Raw genomic sequence first — 26,309 nt, forward strand, 5'->3', positions numbered from 1 at the left:
TACTATATCAATTTATAGGATTTTGTACCCTCTACTTTGAATTCATGACCAGCCATGTTTATTGGTTACAACACCAAGGACTGAGTCATTTTTATTTCATTTTCATTTGCTTTACTTTAGGTGCAATTCTTTTTAATTAATTCGGATTAAATGTTATATTTTTAATTAAACACATTATACAACTATTTTGACTTTGGTGCGCCAATAGGGAGTTTCTTCTTAAGTGCCAAGCTGCACACATTTGTTTAAGTTCGTACCTCTCCCAGGCAGCACATTGTCTTCATAGGATAGGTTAGAGCGAGGCCATCAAATACATTTTCATCGCAAGATTGAAATCAACCTTAACTTCATTCTGACACTGCTCAGTGATTTCTACCTTTGTTTCTATCTTTTCTAGCAATCCCACCCCCTCACCCGCTTATGCATTCCTCATTTAGCTTGTGGTAAGGCATGCCTGTACTATTAATATTATACAGTATGTATTTCTATTTTTCATAGGATTCTATTGATACATGCCATTTTAATGATATAATAATGACACATTTGTTGTACAGTTCTGACAGTATATGCAGCACAGTACATAGAATGTTGCAGGCACAAGGAGCCATGTAGAGCTTACAAGTGAAGTTCACAGAGTGTGTCCAAGGTTACAGGGAGAGTGAACACTGTTATTTCAACTGGTTTCACCTACCTCAGACACTGACATTACCACTGATCTATTCCTTCAGCCCGTACAATAGCTACAGTATTCCATACGTATTTCTTCCTGCACTGAAGGACACCTTATGGCCCATTCACTTAAATAGGCATTACGATGTGCTTTGGCACTGGAAGGTGTCCTGTGGAGTGGCAGTGCATTGTTAACATGGGCCATGGTGTTTTTTCTGTGTCGTGATGAAATGCATATTCAATTATTTCTAAGGAGAAATTCAAAGAATTAAAACAGATTCTGGATATTATTCCAGGAGAGGGCCTGGAAAGCCTCAGTGGCACTGAAGGTGTTTACACCCTCCAGTATCTAGCATGTGCACATAGCTACATTTTAGATCCCCTGTCCATCTATGATGGAAATGATGCTTAATCACACAGTATTTAACAAACAGGACATTTGTATTATTATTTTTGTAGAACATAATTATATTTGCACACTCAAAAGGATAACAGTTTATTTTTGAGAAAAATATTTTGGATCATTGTATTTGTTTTAGTGGTATGTACTGTACAGGTAATTAGATTGTAAGCTCTTCGGGGCTCCTCTTCCTAAATATTACTTTTATGTCTGAAGCACTTCTTCCCATTATGTGTTATTTGTATTTGTTATTTATATGATTGTCACGTGTATTCGTGCTGTGAAGTGCTATGTACATTAATGGCGCTATAAATAAATAAAGACATACTCTACATAATATATAAATACATACATACAGTACTTAAATACATACATACTGTACATAAATACATACAGGTTTATCATCAATCCTTAACAGTTTCACTGTAATTGGCCAACGCCTCCAGGCTTCAACCAGTGGTGCTGGAAACAAATAGCATATCTCTATCCCCACTGGTTTCCAATAGGTGCAGATATATCACCTGGTAAAGAGGTACAGTTAGAGGCTATGGTGTTAATGGTACATTGTAATATCATGTTAGTTTGTTAAATGTTTATTTTTGTATTTGTGTAAAGTTCCTGGTAGTGGGGCTGTCACAGATTTTACATGTCAGTGGTATCCTAGACTACACGAAAATCATGTAAAAACAGTACTTCACCATCAAAATGCAATTTTTAACCCACAACCTCCAATTATCACTGATTGTTGTCCTTCGAGGTTGATATGGCTGAGGGTAGGGCAGTGGGAAGCGAGTATGTGCCCTTGAGTGCTGGCTAAGCCTTCTAGGAATTTATTGAACACAGGCTGAAATCTTGGAAGGATTGTTAAAGCTGCAGTTCAAGCTGTCATTTTTTTAAATGTTTTTTTTCCCCATTCAATCAATATGTGCATCAATACAATCTACACACTGACAAGTGATTAGCTAAGTTGCCGATAGATCCGGTCTCCTGTAATCGATCGCTGAAATTTGGCTGGGGTTCACTAAATGTATCTTGGGTAATCTTCTGCAAAAAGGTGATGATTTTTCAGAAGAGGAAGGAGATGTGACTTTGTATGTGGTTGCTATGGGAACAAAAATGCCTCTAACATTAGAATACATTAAGAATGTCTTTAAATAATTTTTTTTTCAAATGCAAAGTATTTTCTCATAGTACAGAACTGATTAAAAAAAAAACACATATGTACAGTACTGTAGGACAGCGGTGCGCAAAGTGGGGGGCGCGACCCCCAGGGGGGGCGGGAGATTGTGCTCGGGGGGCACAGGCAGTTGCAGAGGCCCCGCGCTCTTCCTCCAGGCATCTAAATTAAATGCCGGGGGATCGCGTGAGGCCCCTGCAACTGTTTACTTACCGGGATTCAGCCGCCTGTGTTGCGTCGCCATGGCAACGCGGCGTCAATAGACGCCGCGGCACCATGTGACCTGACGTCACACGCCCACGCAGCTTCATCTGACGCGAATGAAAGTAGGCAGGGGGGCGCGAGAGCCGGGGGCAGAGTGACAGGCGGGCGCAGCACAAAAAGTTTGCGCTCCCCTGCTGTAGGATATTGTACTGCTTGAACTGCAGCTTTAATTAGGAGCAAATGCAGTGGTGGGCTGGATATAAGATCAACAGCAAGCTTAAAAATGTTGAATCAGGAAATTTGGAGAGTTATGGGAAGGTAATTATAATTAAAATCTTCTGCTACTATGAAGTTTTTTAATTATCAGCCTAACAGTTAGTGCATCAGAGTATTTTCCAGTCGAAAATGTACAGTATATTTTCTTATATTTTATTTGCCATTGTTTGCTATAATATAAAAATATTATGCCTGCTATTCTGACAGAAATGAAACATCTAGAATGGTAATTTTGAAAGTGCAGAAGAAAAATCAGGATTACAGTGTTGCTTCTCCTTGTATGAGCACACAAACAGAGAAGAGAGGAACATTTGTGAAGATCCAATTTGAACAATATGAAGACTATGCAAACACAGACTGCTCTGTGGTGTGGTACAAGGTTTGTATAATGGGCACTTAAATAATTTTCTCATGCCATCCAGTAATGAGAGAGAGAGCACATGGCAGCAGGCAGCAGTCCGTGATCACTGTGATGCAGGGAGGAATGATAGATAAAGTGGGTTATCTCAAAGCAGGAACAGTCACAGTTACAGTACAGTATGTGATAATCAGAGAGGATTTGCTTACATGCTTCAGGCAAATGAGGAAAACAGTCCAGAGCAAGATCGAGACATTTTATTTATGTACTGTAGTGGCAACAGTGGTGAGCAGCCCCATTCTTTGATATTTCGATATATATCAAATTAATTTAGAACTATTTCTGAGTAAACAGTAATTTTCCCACATAAAACAATTATTTTAATTACTGTAACAATAGAGAAACACCGTTATAAAAAAGGGGAGGGAAATCTGTGCCACATAATAGGACTAAACACACATCCTATAATAATTTCATAACTGTTATTTTTCTTCTTCAGGATTATAATGTCTATAAAGAAAATGGTAAAGAGATTACGTTTGATGAAGTAAGCAATTCAGATGCCGGAAACTACAGCTGTGTTATTACACTTGTGCACGAAGGACAGAAATACAATGTCACTAGGACAAGGCGACTAATTGTTGAAGGTAATTTATGTCTACTATATTCAGGAATATTACATTTGTTAATAAGGATTTCTGTTGTATAATAATCTTTATGTCAAACAGCACTGGAAGCAGGTTGGCTTCCATGCTTCTCATTTGGCAAAAAGATATATTTGTTACTGTCTTAGGCCTCGTCCATAGTGATCGCGGCCTCAAAGATGGCTCCTTTGGGAGGCCGCCCATCGTATGTGCGAGTGCGCGTGCGATGAATTGCGTCATCATGACGCCCTATGCAAAACAACGCTTTGTCACGGTATTACTATTTATCTACAAGAGAGCCCCCGGGCATGCGGCGGGTTCCGTTTTAAGGGCTCGCCGCAAAGCAAAAATTAGCAGAAAGCGGAACCGGCGATTTTTGGCGTGTGCGCATGCGCAAACCGGCATTCCCCCCTTCTGTGCATGTGCGACCCCTGACTACCCCGTTCTGTGCATGCGCAGACATGGGGGCCCCCTTCTCGGTACCGCCGTATCAGCAGATCACCGAAAAGCGGGGCGCCGAGAAGCGGGGCTTTGCTGTATATAGTTTTATGAACCAATACATAGCCACAACAGGTTATATACTGTAAAAAACTTTCTGCTCTACCCTGATTTTTAACTTATTTAGCCCCCTTTTCCACAGTTTTTTGCACAATTAACACACTGCACTGATTTCACATTGCCATTTTATTTTAATTATATTCATTAAAAGTTATGTTATAATTCTCCTGGTGTGGACATAGAGTGCAATTCTTTTGGTTGGCTTTGTGAATCTTATCACCGACCTCCCTTTTAGTATGGCTGTTTAAACAGTCACTAGTAGAATCCTTCTCCATTGACGGGTATAGACCATGTTACTTGAAGAGCTTTGAATTGTGATTATGATTAGAGTTAATGATTGATTTAATTTACATTAACTTTTGTATTACCTTCTTTGACATCTAAGTTTTGATCTGTATTTCTTATAGAGCCAGAAGATGTGGTAAAGCCATCCATAAGGGGTATTGATAAGGTTCAATTTGTAGATATTGAATTGGGTAAGTTCTGCATCTCACATTCCAGCCTATAGTGTACATCAGGAGACAAAAAATGAGTCATTATTCCTTATCCTATACATACTTATACTGTATATGTCTCTCGCCTGTAGATGATAATCATATAGCAAAAGCAAAATAAGAATTAGTATTTAATAAAAATGCATCAGTGTAGACGTAATTGTAAGAGTGCAATGCATTTTTGGAAGTTATGGGCCGTATTTAATAGTAGGGCTGCTCCATAAGACAACTTTCAGCACAGCTTACTAAATATGTCCCTTTCTGACTCACTCAGTTGAATGGGCTTAAGGTCTCTTCCAGTGCAGAAAGGTATTTTATGGAGCAAGACTTCTTTGTAAATATGGCCTTATGTTCCATATTTAGGAAGCCGTGCTCTGACCTGTCACCGGAAGACACTTTAGGGTCCAGTCACTTCCGGTGCTGGAAGGAGTTGTATGTCATATCTCTGCTTAAAAAAATATGGCCCAATATAGCATACATTTAATTACCACAAAATATTGTAAGTAACATTTATTTTGTTTTGCAAATGTATATATGGGACCTAAGTAATGTTATACAGTATGTTTTGGTATATCATCCTTAGGACAAAATCTGACATTTGAATGTGAAGCTTTTGTTGGTTACAAAAATGTATTGAATTGCGAACTCTACTGGCTAGTAGCAAACATGAGTGAATTTAACTTTGTGGAAGACTGCCCAAATATCATAGAAACAACATGTGGAACAGATATGAAGTCACAGTAAGTGCTACTAAGGAAGTGCTGGAGCCTTCAGCATTAGGGCGGTATGACTGAGTCCAAATATTCTGTAACCATGCCAAAAAAAGGATTATGTATAAGGAAAAATAATAGGTAAGATGGTGCTGGAGCTGTAGAGACTATGGGTTAAATAAGGAGGAGGCAATTGGAAAGGTATAGAGAGCACAAAGTCTGTGAGGAGATTAAAATTTTTAGTGTTACTAGATCTGAACAGATGGTAACACCCTCCATCTCACCATTAAAATAATGTATTAGTTGATGGGTCTGAACTGGTACTGCAAAGCTTTTATAGAACAGGTAAACTGTTGCAAGCATGCTAATTGCTTTGTATATTATGTAATTCAATAATGAGCAGTTAGGCGCGGTGGAGTCCTCTCATTGTGAAAGAATCAATACTACAACCTGTGGTTTGTGTCAATTTGGTATTGTCCTCTCATAGAGGTACAGGCAGTGCTAAAATACAGTGATGAGTGGCAGGGTGTGGTGGTGTTCTCTTATGGTGAAAGAGGCATTGCCACAACCAATGCGTTGTGCCTGAGTTTTGTGCAATTCTCATCAAGGTGGACAGCAGAACATGCTGATGTCCTCTTATGGAATATTGGTTATGGAACTTGGATTGGACCACCAAGCTGGTGTCGTTGTTTGCAAACTCACAAACGCAGGTCGTAGATACTGAGTAGTTTATTGCATAGTATACTGAATGATCAAACAGGAGGGTCAACAAGTGACTCCGCAAGGGGAGGCCCAAGCAGGCTTTTTATACACATTTAATTTTCTTTGTCTAACATAAGTTGCTAGGCAGAATATAAATGGCTACTCCCTATTCTAAAGCCTATGATCTGAGAGGTCACTAACCCAATTAATAATTGGGTTAACACAGCTCAGTAAAAATATAATAAAATACATAAGATACAAAAGATACATTTTATCCAATTATTTTATATAATTAGAGACTTTGTACTTCTGGGCATTGAGCCAAACACCTGGCTTTATGGGTCAACTGATAACAAAAACTCGCAACAAGCACATTCTTCCACAGACGGATTATGAGTTCTGGAACATAGCATGAAGAAATGCATATGAGAGACACAACAAAACAGACAAGATGGATTCTGAACAATGCTAACAATTTCCTCTACATAGACCTCACCAGTCCATTTCAATAATATGTCCATTCCAACATTATTATTTCATCACTGGCTACATATATGTGGTGCTGGCAAAGTCATCTTAATTTATGTATAACATCATGAATACAATTATGTTGCCATTTTCACCCACAATTGTGTCTGTGTTTTGTGTGGAGGAGTGAAAGATGGGATGTTATGGGGGTTGTGTGGCCTCAAGGTTAGGGGCAACGGGGGATTCTGCCAGTCATGAATTGTTTAACACTATTAGAAATGTATTAGTTAGCTGATCTTTCTTATATATCAAATGTTGAGCAACCAAAGGCAGTACAGTACATGCCAGGAGGGGTGACAACACTAAAAAAATACATAATAACAAGAAATGTTCACGTTCAAAGGTACTTTACCTAGTTGCTTCATCAGCTAAACAGAAAATGGCAAATTCTGTTTGAATTGATCAAAATTTTGCTGTTTTTTGTATCCTTTAAAGACTTTTCATACAGTCGAAAATAAGACATTTTCCATTGAAACATAACAGCATTCCTACTGTAAGAGACAACCCAGTTTTGGGGATACTAAAAATAAGTTTTGAGTACCATAAAAAATATAACGATATGAACACGCATGCATTATACTGGTATATTACTGAATGAGATGCCATTGATGGGCTCGCCTGCAAATGGGAAGATAGATAAGATGTAGCATAGTAATTAGAGTGTCGTTCTTGAATAGCGTGCCTAACAACCAATGATTGTACAAATTAAAAACAACACCAATGAAACAATATGTACAGCCTATACGTAGTTACTGCTGCGGCACAGTTTATTCGAGCATTTGCCCGTTCTGTGCCGCAGCAGTAGCCTGGCGCGCGCCCGAGTGTGACGGGCGCACGCCGAAGCAGCGGAAGAGCGCCCTCCGATCGGGGCGCTCTCCCTACCGCTGCCGGGTCCGCCGGGTCCCCCGGAACCCCCTGCCGCTGTCCCGCGATCGCGGGACACCAGGGCTCCCTCGGGGAGCCCCTGGACACGCGTGCAGGGGGCGCACGCTCCCGATGACGCGTGACCGCGCGTCTATGACGCGCGGCACGCCGAGGGGCGGCCACTAGCAAGCCGGGAGATTTCCCGGCTTGCGGTACCGACCACACTTCAATAAAGTGTGTCGGTAGTGTACACACAAACATTTTCAGAACACAAAGCATAACAAGCAGGGCTTACTTTTCTTAGTAAAAATGAGTCCGTTGAAGTGAGACCAGGATGTTGCTAATATTCTTGTAATATTTGATAATCCAATGTACCGGTTTAAAAAGTGCATACTGTACTGTATGTGTCTCATGCACAAAAGCATGTAAATGAAATGTTTCACACTTTACATTGTAAGGTTGTAATTAATGGTTGAAATGTGGCAACATTTGTTTATTATATAACAAGAGTACATTTTAAGGTTGTTGCTTGAAATGTAATAGTAGAGAATTTTATAATTAATTAAGGGCTTATTCAATACTGTAATACTAATTGACTTGAATGGGCTTCAGAGCTTAATAAATAAGATCCTTAGACTGTTGGTGACAAATTGATTACATCTAAGCAGATGAGGCAGTGATAGGGACATAGTTCACTCAGGAAGTATATTAAGACGAAGATACATCCATTTACTTTCAAATACACGTAGGAAACCGGGGGGGCAGAGAAGATTTCTATGATGACTAATATCTATTTCTTTTTTTTAAAGACCAGCATTTAATTTTGACAAGTTTGTGGCTTCTGGAATGTAGTTTATCTTTATCTTTATCATATGTATTTCAATTTTTCAGAATATGTTCCTTGTAAAGTTTGTTACTTGAAATAAATGTTCCATTTATGCTTTGAAAATATTTGAATATGCTGAAAGCTTTACAGAGTTTTTTTTTTGGGGGGGGGGTTTAGGAGTCTGAATTTGCATACATGTCTCTGTGAACAATGGTTAGTGTTATACACCATGTCAGTCCAGCCGGTGCATATTTAATACTTTTAATACTTTTAATCTCTCATACATCTAGTGTCCCTTCTTAGTGGTGGGTCATATATTTTATCGCCTCCCGGTGCTTGTATGTTTCAATGATTTATATTTTTTGGATTTTGCATGGATATATTGGGATCTGTTTACTATTTACTTGTTATTGATTGCCAACTGCGCTTTGAGGTTGAGGACATTTCAAATCAACTGTAACACTAACAGCATTAAAATCAATGATAACTAAGAATATTTCACACTACAACTTCCAGGTATTTGGAAGGTGACATGATTGTCAGCACCGAATTACATTTAATTAACGCAACTGAAGAGAATATTAAGAATGCCTATATGTGCAAATTGGACTGCCCAAATAAAAGCAATTTTAGCTCCAAGCAATTCAAGCTCCAAAGAAAAGGTATGATATTACATCACATTATATTTTTTTCTGAAAACAGCGGTGTGGAAAGGCTGGAGTTCTGTGTTTCCTGATGTTGTTCTAGTAGCCGTACTGGTGCTTAAAAACCTAGATATGCTGTGATATCTTTTAGGACAGCGGTGAGCAAAGTGGGGGGCGGGAGAATTTCCAGGGGGGCGCGCGGCGGCTACAGAGGTCCCGCGCTTTCCCCCAAGGCACTTAAATGAAGTGCCGGGGGGGACCGCGTGAGGCCTCTACAGCCTCTCTTACCTGATCTTCGATGATCCGTCACCATGGTAGCCGGTGTCATTTTCACATGACGTCACGTTGCCAGGGTAACGTGACATCACATGACCCTGTGATGTCATTTGATGCCGGAGCCGAGGAAGAGACGGGGCGTGAGCCAGGAGGTTAGGAAACAGGGGGGGGGGGGCGCAAATTAAAAACTTTGTGCACCCCTGTTTTAGGAGACCAACATTAGATTCTCTGCCTGGAGAAAAAGAAAAAAGAAAGTGTAGACAACGCCCATAGCATGACACAGTTTAGCTATAAAAAACACAGAAGTAAAACAGGTGGTATCAAACTCACAAGGTATCCAAATTAAAATAGCTTTCACATTCGGGGTGGGGGGGGGGAGTCTGGTGCCCACACAGTTTGTCCGGCAGTGTCCATCTCTTTTCCTTCATTTGCCGGTCTGTGTTCGAGCAGTGGAGTCGCCTCAGTGACGTCACTGACGGTGCGCTCGGTCCCGGTGAAATGTATGAGTAGACAAGCACTAGTAAGACCACACCTTGAATATGGAGTACAATTTTGGGCACCAATCCTAAGAAAAGACATTATGGAACTAGAGAGAGTGCAGAGAAGAGCCACCAAATTAATAAAGGGGATGGACAATCTAACTTATGAGGAGAGGCTAGCTAAATTAGATTTATTTACATTAGAAAAGAGGCGTCTAAGAGGGGATATGATAACTATATACAAATATATTCGGGGACAGTACAAGGAGCTTTCAAAAGAACTGTTCATCCCACGGGCAGTACAAAGGACTCGGGAGCATCCCTTAAGGTTGGAGGAAAGGAAATTTCACCAGCAACAAAGGAAAGGGTTCTTTACAGTAAGGGCAGTTAAAATGTGGAATTCATTACCCATGGAGACTGTGATGGCAGATACAATAGATTTGTTCAAAAAAAGGTTGGACATCTTTTTAGATGGGAAAGGTATACAGGGATATACCAAATAAGTATACATGGGAAGGATGTTGATCCAGGGATTAATCCGATTGCCAATTCTTGGAGTCAGGAAGGAATTCATTTTTCCCCTTAATGGTTTTTTTTGTTTGCCTTCCTCTGGATCAATAAGTAAGTATAGATATAGGATAAAGTATCTGTTGTCTAAATTTAGCATAGGTTGAACTTGATGGACCTACAGTATGTCTTTTTTCAACCTCATCTACTATGTAACAAGTAAATGAGTAGACCGAAGCTCCTCCGCAGGTCTTGGCGTTCAGCCGTGAAATGGAAAGTCAACCCTACATGTTTCGTGATTGTGATCACTTCATCAGGGATGAGTTTGTCCATAATGCTCAAACACAGACCGACAAACGGAAGAAAAGAAACAGACACTGCAGGGCAAACTGTGTGGGCACCACACGTCCCCCTCAAAGTGTGAAAGATACAGTATTTTAAATTGGATACCTTGTGAGATTGATACCACTTGGGGTACTTTGTGTTTTTTTTTATAATTAAACTGTGTCATGCTGTGGGCATTCCCTGTGCTTTCTTTTATCCTTTTCTCCAAATGGGCTGAAGGAGGAGTGGAAAACCTCCAAGGGAAAGCTGCACACGCCCGAAAACCATATAAGACCAAGGACTGCTATGGAACTTTTTTCCCCAAAAGTGAGAACTTTATCCTTTTCAAGGTCTAACTAAAATAGACTTTCATGTACCTATTTGTGATTTGCACTGATTCACTCACGTTATCATTTGGGTCCTTTTCTGTATTTCACATTTTAAATTTGTTTGTGGATATTTTTAGCCCCTAATCACTATACATTTCACCTTTATTTACCACTATTTTGTAACGCACTATCCTCTCTCATCTTAATCTTAGATTATTCATACTGTAGATTACACTTTCGAAACCTCATGGGTTTCTTTTTCAATTGTACTCATAGTATGTAGTAAAGTGTGAAGAACCCTAAAAGATGTCACAACCTACAACACATCTGTGTTTTATGGCAGATACTGTATTAGTGGAAAAGTCTTTAATGAGCAATATTCTGAAAGAAGGTTTAGTACGTGTACAGTATGAAAATATTACCACTAACCATGTTAAAGAAGCATTTTGATTTGACGACACAGTATATCAATTTTCTATATAATAGCACAGTTTCTAAAATTCACAATTCTGAGAAAACATGATTAAATATATTTCTATTAGATATTTTAAATCAGTTGTAGCATAGTTTATAGTACTGTAGTATTTTAGCTAGATATAAAGAAAGTTACTGCAGTGAATGACTTGTTTGACACACAGAAAATAATAGTATATAACTACAGTACCACCTATAAATTCCATAAAAATACATAAGATCAGGCAGCACCAAATAAGACAATATCAAAGTCTTTTAGCAAGGTGCACGTGGGTGAAAGAATCTCCCTCAATTCTCATGGAAATAATCTAAGATAACACAGTTAGAAAGAACAAACAAGTGCGCACAAGAATTCTAACTAAATAAAAAAGTGTTAATGTGATAAAATTATATCAAATACACCCAACCACGTGATAAAAGTGTATAGGGTAAATAAATATACCAATGTAGATGAGCGTCTGCTGCTGTGATATAGGGCAGCCAAAGGCCCTAGGATCTAGTAACAATAAAACAAACAAAGCGCACAACACTCATCGTGAAAAATGTAATAAACAGTGTTTATATAAAAGGTGTTTCAAGGTTAAGCGTACATCATGAATGATTTAATCCGGCATGGAGCCACAATGTGGCAGTTACCAGCAGCTGCAACCAGGAACCGCCGAGATTTCACGAGATTTCACTCCCCCTTCCACGAACTCAGGTCAGGTGCAGATCAGACACACTACCGGATCATTGGTGTATCTGCCGCAGTCTTAATGTCCAGTATGTGGCGTTAGTACGCCCGGTGAGTCCTGGGGTGTAGTTCTCTCTCTCTCTCGCAGATATCATACAGGTTCCCTGCTGCAAACCTCACTGCACATCCGCACGGGTATTCAACCTATATTCTTTGAATATTTTTAGTTCAAGGTGTATTTTATTTTTGCTATAGTCTCTCGGTTTATTTGTAATACCGTGCTGACTTTCATTCCTCGGCGCATGTGCCATTACGTCGCTGGCCTCTGTAGCTGTGCAGTAAGGTCAGAAGCAGGACTGGCAAACGCCGATACACAGAGTAAATTCCAACACTCTGTGAGCCTCATTGGGCGCTCTGACATCACAGACGGGAAAACGAGACTACGCCGCCACGCTGCTCGACCCGTGCGGATGTGCAGTGAGGTTTGCAGCAGGGAACCTGTATGATATCTGCGAGAGAGAGAGAGAACTACACCCCAGGACTCACCGGGCGTACTAACGCCACATATTGGACATTAAGACTGTGACAGATACACCAATGATCCGGTAGTGTGTCTGATCTGCACCTGACCTGAGTTCGTGGAAGGGGGAGTGAAATCTCGGCGGTTCCTGGTTGCAGCTGCTGGTAACTGCCACATTGTGGCTCTCAATGCCTGATTAAATCATTCATGATGTACGCTTAACCTTGAAACACCTTTTATATAAACACTGTTTATTACATTTTTCACGATGAGTGTTGTGCGCTTTGTTTGTTTTGAAGATAACACAGTGCCTGCAGTGTTGTGGGCAACATTATATTAAATAAATTCCATTAATGTTTCTCTTTATCTCTTTTTAACAATATAATAGAACATAAAAAAAGATACAACCGTTAAATATGGACCAATATACTATAAAGCATTAAACAATAAAAAATACACATCTTCAGATTGTTGTCCCATAAGTAGAAACCATGGGATAGCCACAACCCCCCAAAAATCAAAAGCCATTTGCTGCCCCGCTACTGTATGTAAGTAGGTCCACTACAAATTGTTAATGTTTTTAAATAAAAGAATGTCTGTTAAACTCACTACTCCACCCACCTACTGTAGGAAGTTTGTTCTAGAGTAAAAAAATAATGAATATATAAAGCTATTGTTTGTGATGAGTGTGGTAGAAATGTATACAATTTTCCTACAATGCAATTATTCTGTAGTTGCTCTTGTAATTTCTGACAAAAACCAGGGCATTATAATTTGGGGGGGGGGGAAGGGGGAGGCCTCAGATGCCATGCAGATCCTGCGGTGTGTGGCTGGAGCTTCCAGTGAAGGCTGGGGCACAACTAGGGAGAGGTGGGGGCTGGCAGATAAAAGAAGCCTGGGAGCCAAACGCGGATGTTGGGCCGAGCCCAAACTTCCAGGGCTGGCCGGGGCCCCCCGCAGCCCCCGGGTCCGGGACAGTTGTAGATGAAGAGACCTCCTCATTTTGCTCCTGGCAGCTACTTTTTTAAGTCAAAGATTTCAATGAGCCATAAGCAAAAAAGTACAAATAGCTTTTGGTTAAGATTAGCACTTAAGTACTTCGGGTAGTTTGCTATATCAATATGAGTAACATAAAGCTACAAAATTATTAATTAGAAAGATAACTTTTAAAGCACTGAAGAAATGAGCATTAGTTGATAATCAAAAAAAATGGTCTGAAGTTATCAATCTATTACAATGATAAATTCCCAAATCAAGTTTACATTTTTTTTTTAGACATGTTGCAAAGGTCTCAACAATTATACTGAATTATGTCAATTGTCTTTATTTTATTTGAATCTCCTGTGTTCAATATTTAGATATGTAAAGAACCTAATATTTGAATGTTACCATAACAAAACATTTTTGTTGCATGGACTAACTGTATTTTACACAAATGTTTGTTTTTTGTTTTTCATAGCAGAGAAAAGTCAAGATATTTCCAAGCGGGTCTTCATAACGTCTATGGTTGCTTCGATCACTTGTTCAATATGTACTGTTATTGTTGTCGTTTTGTGCCTCCTGTTTAGAATAGACATGGTTTTACTATACCGCAACTTAACAGGAAAGGATGAGACCACTAAAGGTGAGTATATGTCAGGTTGAATTTAAAAAATTTCTGTGGTGAATGTACAATGTGACATCACAATACAAACTTGCAACCGGAGAAAATACCAGAGATTAAGGCCCATACTTGGAGACTGGTGTTTTACCATAAGACTAGGTTTGCCTGGTGTCCAGTTTTGAACTGGACTGTCCTATATTTGGACACTCTGTCCAGTAAAAAATTAGCGGCAATACTGGACATGTATGGGTCCAGTATTACCTCTCTGGGCATAGTAGCCTGACCAGCTTGAGGATACTGCAGGATTTCCCTGAGCATAGAGAGAGCATGGCTGTTACTAGGAGGCTGGGCAGCTTCCTCCATCCTGACTGGATGCTGCAGGGTAATGAAGCCAACCAGGGGGTGTCAGGAGGCTGAGAATGGGGCCAAGAAGAGGAGGAAATAGCATGGAGTGGAGAGAGGTGTGTGTGTGCGCGTGTGTCACCATTGTGTCCAGTATTTTTGGAAAAGTTACCTGGCAACCGTACATAAGACACCTACCGTACTGGCGATGGAAGACACTAGAAATATGCAAAACTTTTGATGCATGTGCCCCAATGTGAATTGCGATTTTGCTTAATATGCTAAATTGCAAAATCCCTTAAAATGGCTATATTCACTTAATGCTGATACTATAAATGGGGCCCATTCACCACATTTTGCTCACTGTCTGGTGATATTTTGCTGAAAGCAAGTGAAATTGCAAAATCTCAGGTTATGTTTGGGACATTATAATGCCTTTAAGGCTTGGCTAAATGTTTCGCGGCAAAATTCGGATGGTTTCACACATCTCCTCTAGAAGATGCCTTATGGGGCCATTCAAGTGAATGAGCTGCAAGGTGTTTTATGGCACCGCCACAACTCTTGAGTATTAAGAAATGAATGCAACAAAGGGCTATTCACTAAAGCTCGTTATTGATATCAATGTGCTTTATTGGTTAAAATAAAGTGTTAAATATACCAGTGATATTGGGTTACCGCCAAATAATATTGACAATTTTTGTAACTAACTCCAGGCTGGCATTAGACTCATCTTGCCTCTAAAGTATGTATGTAATGGCCACTGTAGACATAGGCAAGATGAGACTAACCAACCTAGAATGGATGATAGAAATACATAATATTAAGAATGTTGAACTTATGAATATATTAACCACTTCAAAATGCAAGTGGACAGCTGGTTATAGTTAACCCATGACTAACTGGCCACTTGACCCACTACAGGTGGACAATTTGCTCATACAGTTGTGTGAAAGAAAGTACACCATCTTTGAATTCTATGGTTTTACATATCAGGACATAATAACAATAATATGTTCCTTAGCAGGTCTAAAAATTAGGTAAATACAACCTCAGATGAACAACAACACATGACATATTACACCGTGTCATGATTTATTTAACAAAAATAAAGCTAAAATGGAGAAGCTTTGTGTGAAAAAACTAAGTACACCCTTACTGCTTCCATAGGAATTAAGATGCTAAGTAGCAGACAGGTGCTGCTATTCAAATGCCCTTGATTAATTGATCATCAACAAGTGTGACCACCTCTATAAAAGCCGAAGTTTTAGCAGTTTGATGGTCTGGAGCTTTCAGGTGTGTGTTAACACAATGCCAAGGAGGAAAGACATCAGCAATGATCTTAGAGAAGCAATTGTTGCTCCCCATCAATCTGGGAAGGGTTATAAGGCCATTTCCAAACAATTTAAAGGCCATCATTCTACAATGAGAAAGATTATTCAAAAGTTGAAAGATTCAAGACAATTGCCAATCTTCCCAGAAGTGGACGTCCCAGCAAATTCACCCCAAGGTCAGACCGTGCAATGCTCAGAAATTGCAAAATACCCAAGAGTTGCATCTCAGACTCTACAGGCCACAGTTAGCATGTTAAATGTTAAAGTTCATGACAGTACAATTAGAAAAAGACTGAACAAGTATGGTTTGTTTGGAAGGGTTGCCAAGAGAAAGCCTATTCTCTCTAAAAAGAACATGGCAGCACGGCTTAGGTTTGCAAAGTTGCAATGAACAAACCACAAGACTTCTGGAACAATGTCCTTTGGACAAACGAGATGAAAGTGGAGATGTTTGGCCATAATGCACAGTGCCACATTTGGCAAAAAACAAACACAGCATACTGTATCAGCACAAACACGTCATACCAACTGTCGAGCATGGTGGTGGAGGGGTGATGATTTGGGCTTGTTTTGCAGCCACAGGACCTGGGAACCTTGCAGTCATTGAGTCGACCATGAGCTCCTCTGTATACCAATGTATTCTAGAGTCAAATGTGAGGCCATCTGTCTGGCAGCTAAAGCTTGGCCGAAATTGGGTCATGCAACTGGACAATGATCCCAAGCACACCAGCAAATCTACAACAGAATGGCTGAAAAAGAAAAGAATCAAGGTGTTGCAATGGCCCAGTCAAATTCCAGACCTCAACCCGATTGAAATGCTGTGGCAGGACCTTAAGAGAGCTGTGCATAACCAAATGCCCACAAACCTCAATGAACTGAAGCAACGTTGTAAAGAAGAGTGGGCCAAAATTCCTCCACAACGATATGAGAGACTGATAAAGTCATACAGAAAACGATTACTTAAAGTTATTGCTGCTAAAGATGGTTCTACAAGCTATTGAATCATAAGGTGTACTTAGTTTTTCACACATGGCTTTTACATTTTGGCTTTATTTTTGTTAAATAAATCATGACACGGTGTAATCATTTGTTGTTCATCTGAGGTTGTATTTAACTAATTTTAAGACCTGCTAAGGAACAGATGATTGTTATTATGTCCTGATATGTCAAACCATAGAATTCAGAGAGGGTGTACTTTCTTTTTCACACAACTATATATATATATATATGTGTATATATATATGTATAAAGCAGAAAATAGCCGTGTTAGTCCAGTTGCGATAGTGCAGAATAAATGAGTTCTTCAGTATTAGGTGATACCTTTTTTATTGGACTAACAATTTATGTTATAGGACAAGCTTTCGAGAGTTCTCCTCTTTTTTTCAGGTCAAGCTGTATATCAGTATTGCTTGAACTGAAGAAGAGAGGATAGCTCTCGAAAGCTTGAACTATGACATAAATTGTTAGTCCAATAAAAAAGGTATCACGTAATAATGAAGAACTCATTTATTCTGCTATATATATATATATACACACACACACACACACACACACACATACTGTACACACACACACATTTTAAGTTATGATGGGTGAAAAAGGCAGCAAAAAACTACCACCGTACTGTATTGAAAAGCCAGTATAAACCAACCTCACGCTGATGAGACCCATTAAGGTTGAAACATGTCTGTGATTGTTTTGACTTGCTTTGCATGTAATCCAATGCTGTGCTTAAAAGCTGTGTGAACAGCGATGTATTTGCTTATACAGTATGGGCTCCATGTAAATGGTCTTTCAGTAATGTAATATATATATATAGTTTATACTGTGGGCTCTCCATTCATTTTTATTCACACTGATACACATACACACTCTTTCTTCACTTGCTTTCAGTTACCCTTTGACACCACTAGCCATAAAACACATCCACACCGGGGGAAGGACAAGCACAGATAACATTCCAAGAGACACTGTTTTTAAGTTATCCTTGCTTCATTCATTGTAACATCGCCGGAAGAAGAGATCAGTGTATCTCGAAAGCTCGCACAAATAAAAGCATTTCGTTAGCCACAGAACGGTATCATCTATTTATTTTTTGATTATTGAAGCTCGGCTAACACGGTACTGATACCTCTACATATATATATATATATATATATATATATATATATATATATATATATATAATGCTTTTTTATTTTATTTGTAGGGTATTTATGTTGCATGTTAAATTATTTGGAACATGAAGGCATATCTTTGCAATGCATTGGTATCCTCAGGTACTGTAGCTCTGCCATAACATTTGTTAAAAAGCCTATTACATAACCAAACGATAGAAAAAGGGGATATCGTAAACCCCTTCTCTCTCTCCCCAGACATAATTGCATCCCTAGCGCTGATTAATGCAGATGTATCACCTATTTAATGCTAAATTACCACTTTTCTAGTATATGCAAATTTAATTGAATGTTGCAACCCACTTATGAATAATGCTCAGTGAATATAGCAGTATTCCAATAAAATATTGCTGCAATCCCAAATTTTGATAATAGTAAAGCTTTACGTAGCAATACAACCTTTGATCAACCTATGCCAACGTGTGTATTTTTTTAATTGTGTTTGATAAATCAATATGGTACAGTATAATCAAAACACTAACTGGCCTATTAGTATGTTCCCATTAAGACAAATTGCTCATCTGTTTCTGCAATAAACCTACTAGACCGACTTTTATCAAGAAACAACATTCAAAGCTGTCGTAAAAATCATAAGACCTATTCTGTAAATAAATAATTATTTGTTGTTTTGTGCAGATGGAAAAGAGTATGATGCTTATTTATCTTTCCTAAATCACTCCATTATTGAGGCTAAAGAAGAGCGAGAGTTCGCTTTACAGATCCTACCCACAATTCTGGAAAATCAATTTGGGTATAAATTGTGCATTTTCGAGCGAGATATTATGCCAGGAGGAGGCAAGTAAGAATTAAGAATGAAACTTTTGCAGATTTTGTGAAATGATGCAGTTCTCTCAATAGATTATGTCTAACACCTTTAATAATGCATAATATGGCCATACTTCCCCAAACATTTCTTTGTATGAAAACTTTTCGGATAGAACCATGCGTATGTTATTTAAACAAAGACTTGTGGGAGGAGTTGGCAATGTAGAATAATTAAAATGGAAGTGAATTCCACATATTCCATTGACCTTCGTAAGACTAATAAGACAAATATTATTTGAATAGCAAAGTGAACATCAGACATTTCCCTGACTCATTAAGGTTTATCAGTTCCCAGTAACTCCCCAAAGATGTCTATAAAATGTTTTAAATGAGCACTGCCAGTATCTCAACCATTCTTAAGCAACTGCTCTTTTGGCACTGAAGAGTTAAATTGACGCCGTTAGTTCAACATCCTGAATCAGGGCCATAGAAAATAGGTAGGCAAACAGCTCAAATATTTTTAAGCTGTACTATGGCGCTTTCCCCTCATCTTTAAAGCATACAGTTACTGCATCACTCCAATAATAACAAATTACATTGTTGATCCTACTTTCCTTACTAATTACCGCTCTGTTTGTCATCTGCCTTTTGCTTGTAAAGTGCTTGCACATCTGGTGTTCTCCTGCATGCGCAACTTTTTTAGTTTCCATTACCTTGGTCTCAAACTCTCTACAATCTGTTTCATTTGAAACTGTCCTTAATAAAGTAGTCAATGATCTCCATGAATCTAAATCTAATGTTTCCACCTTATCTATGTAATACAGTTGACCACTATGTCTATGCCTTCATATTGTACAGTCTTTGTATCCATAATAAAGCCCTATTCTTGTTCTCCTCATACTTTTTGCACCGCTCGTTTTCTGTCTTTTGCTGACAAGCCCAAATTCCCTGTTGATTTTTCTATGGAGGACCTGAAAACACTGTCTTGAGACCTCTGAGACCCTACTTTTCTCTCTCTACAAACTATCACTTGGTGACTCCTAAACACATTTGGCTTCAGGCATAATCTTTATGCTCATGTTAGGCTTTGTCCATAGTGAAAGCGAGCGCACACGCTACAGTGCTACTTGCCTCACGCAAGCTTTCCACTCCGGCGATGTGTGGACTGTAGGTTTTTGGAAAGCGAGCGAGGGGGTGGGCGCGGTCATGACATGGAGGGGCGTGTCAAGGAAGTATCATGCATGAGAACACGCCTTTAGCAAATAATAAAATGCATAATGCCATGCAATTTACAGAAGTATTCTGCAAACATATATATATATATATATATATATATATATATACACTGTCATGCATGAAAACATGTTTAAAAAAAATATATATACTGCACCGACACACTTTATTCGAGCAAATACCCGGTATGTACCTGGCAGATACCTGGAATGCGCCGCTCCTCACCTCTGACAAGCCCCGTTGCATTTGCCTTCCCAGCCTGGGTTCATGCCTGGCTGATGGGCGGCTGATCTGTTAAATGATAATGATTAGGATTTAATAGGCTGCAATGCTTCGCGTGTCTACCAGATGGCATAAATTCATGAATTGTAATGCAGTATATATATATATACTGTGCAGTATTGCAGCCAGCGGGAATAAAATGCTTCAATCCCTGCCTAGAAAATAACCCAATATACTCGGGCAGAAAACAGTCACAAACCTCAATACACCCGGGTATACACGAATTCGTGGGACTAGCCGAGCTCGAATAAAGTGTGTCGCCAGTGTATATATATATATATAATGTGATTCTTTGAAATAAGCATTGTATCTGCTATATCGTTCTGAATGGTGCTCCATCACCTCAAACTTCATTTACCTACAATTGAGCGCTTTCCATCAAAGCTGGAAAAGTATTACCTTTCTTCATTACATTAAACAGCATCATCCTATGTCTAGTCACTAACATATCGGATGTCACATTTGACTCTTCCCACTCCATTCATATTCCTATTTGGTATCAAATCCAGGAATGGGAAAGAGGGGAGGGGAAAGGGTAAGGGGGAGCTCCCGCATCAGCAAAAGTGAAAAATGATAAGTAAATAAGTAGAGACAGATACTGGTGCAAAAGAGGATAAGGGTAATAGTGGAAAAAACAAACGAAAGATTCCTCCTTGAATGCTCTCAGATAGTCTAGTGAAAGTGATATGGTTGATACATTAAAAAAACCTTTTAAGCACATATATATATATAATTTAAACAATGTTTGTATAGAGGGGCATGGTATAAACAATCCAGGACCAGCCCCTACTGGCAAGCCAAAAGGTCTTCCTTAAAATAAATAAGCGGAAGATAGTATAGATAACAATACACCACCTTAATGTGGGCTCACTTGCTCACTAGGGAAATCCTATTGTCAATGAAATCAACAGACCTGGACAGATGCAGGCTGTTGATGCTAGATCTGAAGGGGTGACTGACTGAAAGCCGGCTGGTCAAATAATAAAGACCTGTGTAATGTCAAAGACCCGCATTAAGTATAGATGTAAAATAACTCCAGAACGGGGTGAAATCGACAAAAAAATAAGATAAATATACTACATTATTTATCTTATACATAATAAGTGTGCTCTGCTAATGCCCTGAGGCACGGTTCAGGGACCATATCCAGTTATAGCCTCTGAAATATACTAATAAGTTAGCGCAGAGATCACTCACGAAGTCTCCTTACTTAGAACCACTGACTTCAATGGCAAAAAAAACAGTCATATATAATGATCAATACATGGGGTATTCTCCACACTAAATAATTAACAGTGTTGTGTCGCCGTACATCTAAGCATACACATTGCATGAATAACTAATGTTGATCACGATAAGTATATAATACCCCAGACTGAGTCATCGGTGTGAGCCCCTTGCTAGTGGGGACTATACCAGTAATATCATATAGTCCCACACAGGTGGTATAGTATCACAGTGATAGCCGATCAGGAAGGGAAGCTGGGACATGTACAGCCGTATAATGTAGTTTCCCTAAGCAAATATAGCTAATGGGCTAGTTGGGTATTATACTTAGCTTCAGGACGCTGTATACGTCCATAGCCGCTTCACTGGGTCCCAAGGTAAAAGGGAAGGGAGGCAGGATGCCAAGATAGAAATGTCAGGGTTCCAAGTCAGCAGCTACAGCCGCGGAGACACCATCCCGCTTCTAGGAAGCGTCCATTCAGTGTGATGACGTCACTACGTTCCGGTCACCTGACGCACGTTTCGCGCGTGTTCGCGCTTTCTCAAAGGTCCACCATCACGCTACGAATTTTATCATTAATTGTATATTGTATTTATAGATTGTTTAGCGTGTGGTTATATATTTACTTTATGTAGTATATTTATCTTATTTTTTTGTCGATTTCACCCCGTTCTGGAGTTGTTTTACATCTATACTTAATGCGGGTCTTTGACATTACACAGGTCTTTATTATTTGACCAGCCGGCTTTCAGTCAGTCACCCCTTCAGATCTAGCATCAACAACCTGCATCTGTCCAGGTCTGTTGATTTCATTGACAATAGGATTTCCCTAGGTGGGACGGGTTTCCTAGTCTGAAGTTATACATAGGTGACTCTCTGAGCAAGTGAGCCCACACTAAGGTGGTGTATTTTTATCTATACTATCTTCCGCTTATTTATTTTAAGGAAGACCTTTTGGCTTGCCAGTAGGGGCTGGTATTCGATTGTTTATACCATGCCCCTCTATACAAACATTGTTTTAATTATATATATGTGATTAAAAGGTTTTTTAAAGTATCAACCATATCACTTTCACTAGCCTATCTGAGTGCATTCAAGGAGGAATCTTTCGTTTGTTTTTTCACTATATTCCTATTTGGCTAAGTTCTGTCCCTTATTCCACAGCAACATTTCTCTGTTTATTTATTGGTAAAACTAATCCATGCCCTTATTCTCTTGTCTTGACTATTGTAGTCTGCTACTAACATGTTTCCCTACTTAACAACTCCCTTACTTGTAAACTATCGAAAATGCTTCAGATAGTTTAACTTTATCCCAGGAAAGTCTCTACTCACCTCCTCTTTAAATACTTCTGCTCGCTTCCAGTAATATTCCATGTGACCTACAAAGTTCTCTGCCTCACCTTCCAGACGTTTCTGCCCTTCCCTATATCTCAGCTTTGAGCTGTTATTGACCCATGCTTGTCTCCTGCATACCTCATGTCTTCTTTTCATGCCTTAAACCTCTACTACTTTTTCTCACCTACTGTACTATGAAACCATTTCCCCTCATGGCTTTAACCTATGTAACGCCCTTACTCTGTATACACCAAGCACCTCGTCTTTACCTTCAAGTCGAAACTAACAGCACACCTTCTAAATGATAAATTTCAAAGCCTGGCCTAAAGACTATTTCTTTTCATACCAAGAAGCACTTGCCAGCTCTCTAGGCCAGACTCTAACCATCCACTGCACTTACTCATTTCCATACTGTCTATGTAAGTTAGTCAACATACCACTTGCATGGTAAGCTCTTAGGAGCAGTGTTTCTTATTACATGCTTTTATGTTTGGTGCATTTATTGTATAATAATTCCTAGTATTCCAAGTCTGTTTTGTAAAGTGCAGAGTGCACATTGTTGGTGCCATACAAGTAAAAATATTAAATACATACATATAGTATATGAAATCAGAAAATGCCATTTTTAGTTTAGATTTTATTTAGTATGTAATAAAATAAAATAGAGATGGTCCCTGAAATGTAATACAAGACAATACAAATTGAAAAAATATATTTGATGTTAATTTCTGATAATTGCCAGAAATATAATACCATACCCTGTTGTATTTTATAATATCCTACCTTGTTGTATTTCCCACTTTACAGCAATGGTTGATGACATGCACACATTTCTTGACAAAAGCAGACGATTAATTATGCTCCTGAGCAGGAACTACATATCTGACAAAGCAATGTATGAGCTTGAGAGTGGCCTGTACAAGTCAATGGTAGAAAGGAAGATCAAAGCGATTTTGATTGAATATACACCTCTAAATGAGTTCAACATCATGCCAGAGTCTCTGCAGCTCCTCAAAGCAAGCAACAGAGTGAAATGGGAAGGGGATAAGTCTCGTCCTCTGACGTCTAGATTTTGGAAGAAGATTCAGTACTTGATGCCAGCAAAACCAATCAAACCAAGCACTTCCCTTTCAGAGTTTGGAAAGTCAATGCTATTTTGACGATGTGGAAAGAGAATAGACAATAAAATACTATTGTGTACATTACAAGAGAACGATAACCATGAGGCCTTATGGCAAATTATGTAGGGTTTAGTGAGATAAGGGATTTTAGTTTAACACAAATTTGTGAGCACTGAAGGTGTTAACCACGGGTTGTTCTAACATTTTGCATACATAACAGGACAACTGTCCTACTGTATTTAATGACAGAAATGTTGTGTATTGTAGCAGTAAGAAAAGGAATGTGTGTTTGCTCCTAGAAAGCAAACCAGCTGACCAAAAGTGTGAAAGTATTTATCTGGCTCAAGATAATGAGACATATTAACTAAGTGGTACTAAGACATACAGGGGCCTATACACTAAGCAGCGAAAAGCCGATTATCGCCGCCTCATCGCCAAAAAAGCCTGCAGCGAATCAGTAAGTCCTGATAAGTCAGCGATAAGAGTACTTTTCGGCAAATTTTTTTTGCAGAGGGAAAAAAAAAATCGCCAAACGAGCAGCGATAAGCCACTTTTTGCCAGGTTTCCAAACTTGTGCTATTAGAGGCTAATTGCAGCTCTAGAATTGAGATTTCCTCTCAAAATCATCCCGCCAGGAAAAGTTGGCAAGAAGGTGGTGAGAAGCTGCGATGAGCGGCGAGACAGGACTTAGAAAAAAATGCATTTTCCTGCATCGGATTGATGCCGGGGTCTCCGGAGCTCATACTAATTAATATCAGCACCGGAGACCCCCGGCATGTATCCCATGCAATAAAAGTGCATTTACAGGCAACTTCATTACCTTATGAATTGGTTAAGGAACAACAGCAGCTTAATTGGACTAAAGGGGGGGAGTGAAGTGGGTACATGGCCCTTCATTCACCACCTCTGCCCCCAATAAACATTACAATATGTAGTAACCACCAATATACAACCCACGCCCCCAATAAACATTACGATATGTAGTAACCACCAATATACAACCCACCCACACCCTGTCCCCCCACATAAAACCATAATTAATTATTTTAAACACAGTAAGGGTACCAGAGGCCAGCGTGGGTCCCCAGGTTATCCCCTATCTGGATAATAGTTATTTTGCCCATTACTGTACTGTATGTGTTGGGAGGCGGGAGGTTTTTTTTGCAACAGGATTGTTACCGCAGGCCACCGGGCACCCGCGGGGACCACCCGAGGACCCCAGACACCCACAGGGACCACCTGAGGCCCCCAGGACACCTGTGGGAACCAACTGAGGGCCCCCAGGCATCTGTAGGAACCACCCGAGTGCTCCCAGACACTCACGAGGACCACCCAGGGACCCCCAGACACCAGCGGAGACCACCTGAGGACACCAAGGGGACCCCATTGGGGCCCCCGGACACCAGCGGGGACAACCTGGAGGCACACGGACACTTGTGAGGACCACCCCGGGGACCCCGCCAGCCTCTGGTATCAATCCTGTGTTTAAAAAAAAAAACATAAATTATGGTTTTACGTGGGGGGTGGGTTGTGTATTGGTGGTTAGTACATAGTGTAATGTTTATTGGGGGCAGAGGGGGTGAATGATGGGCTATGTACCCACTTCAATCACCCCCTCTGCCCTCAATAAAGCAGCTATTGTGTCTTAACCAGTTCATTGCCTTTGCGGCTATCCTCTAAGGTAATGAAGCTGCTTTAATGTAATTTGTATTATTAGTGTGTGGGAGCTGGGGGACTCCTGAGCTGAACCTCATTGATTTCAGCCTTGGGGACCCCCTGCTTCCTGAGTTACAGGCCCAGATTTGAGGTGCCGGTATCTCCTTCATTATTTAAATCCAGCGGTCACGTGACACGGACAATTTAAAAATGGCGGCGATACCGGCACCCGATGCCCCATACCAGGTCCTGTAACTCGGGAAGCAGGGGGTCGCTGAGTCTCAAATCAAAGCACTTCAGCTCAGGAGACCCCCTGCTCCCACACACTATTAATAAAAATTACATTAAAAGGAGCTTCATTACCATAGCAGATAGCCGCTACGGTAACGAATTTGTTACATTTTTCAATAGGGTTTTATTACTAGTGTATTGTAGTGGGGGGTCTCTGGAACAGAACCACATTTATTAGAGGTCCGGGGACCTCCTGCTTCCTGAGATACAGGCCCCGTTATGGGGTGCCGGTATCTCCTATGCATTTAAATGCCCCACGTCACGGGACCGTGGAAATAAAATGCATAGGAGATACCGGCACTCCTTA

General features: G+C 39.8%; 1 protein-coding gene across 1 annotated transcript in view; it reads left to right on the forward strand.

Annotated features, from left to right (window-relative positions):
- Positions 1–25,590, forward strand: part of IL18R1 (interleukin 18 receptor 1) — a 36,711-nt gene extending 11,121 nt beyond the window's left edge. The window contains exons 3-10 of the mRNA XM_075593374.1: positions 2,934–3,105; positions 3,584–3,731; positions 4,694–4,762; positions 5,364–5,520; positions 8,927–9,072; positions 14,096–14,260; positions 18,726–18,884; positions 23,742–25,590. Of these exons, the coding sequence (XP_075449489.1) occupies positions 2,934–3,105; positions 3,584–3,731; positions 4,694–4,762; positions 5,364–5,520; positions 8,927–9,072; positions 14,096–14,260; positions 18,726–18,884; positions 23,742–24,094 (1,369 nt within the window). The 3' untranslated portion in view covers positions 24,095–25,590. The remainder of the gene's footprint in view (positions 1–2,933; positions 3,106–3,583; positions 3,732–4,693; positions 4,763–5,363; positions 5,521–8,926; positions 9,073–14,095; positions 14,261–18,725; positions 18,885–23,741) is intronic.
- Positions 25,591–26,309: the final 719 nt, after the last annotated feature.

This window comes from Ascaphus truei, chromosome 3, assembly GCF_040206685.1.
Source record: "Ascaphus truei isolate aAscTru1 chromosome 3, aAscTru1.hap1, whole genome shotgun sequence".
In the NCBI taxonomy this organism is placed as follows: domain Eukaryota; kingdom Metazoa; phylum Chordata; class Amphibia; order Anura; family Ascaphidae; genus Ascaphus; species Ascaphus truei.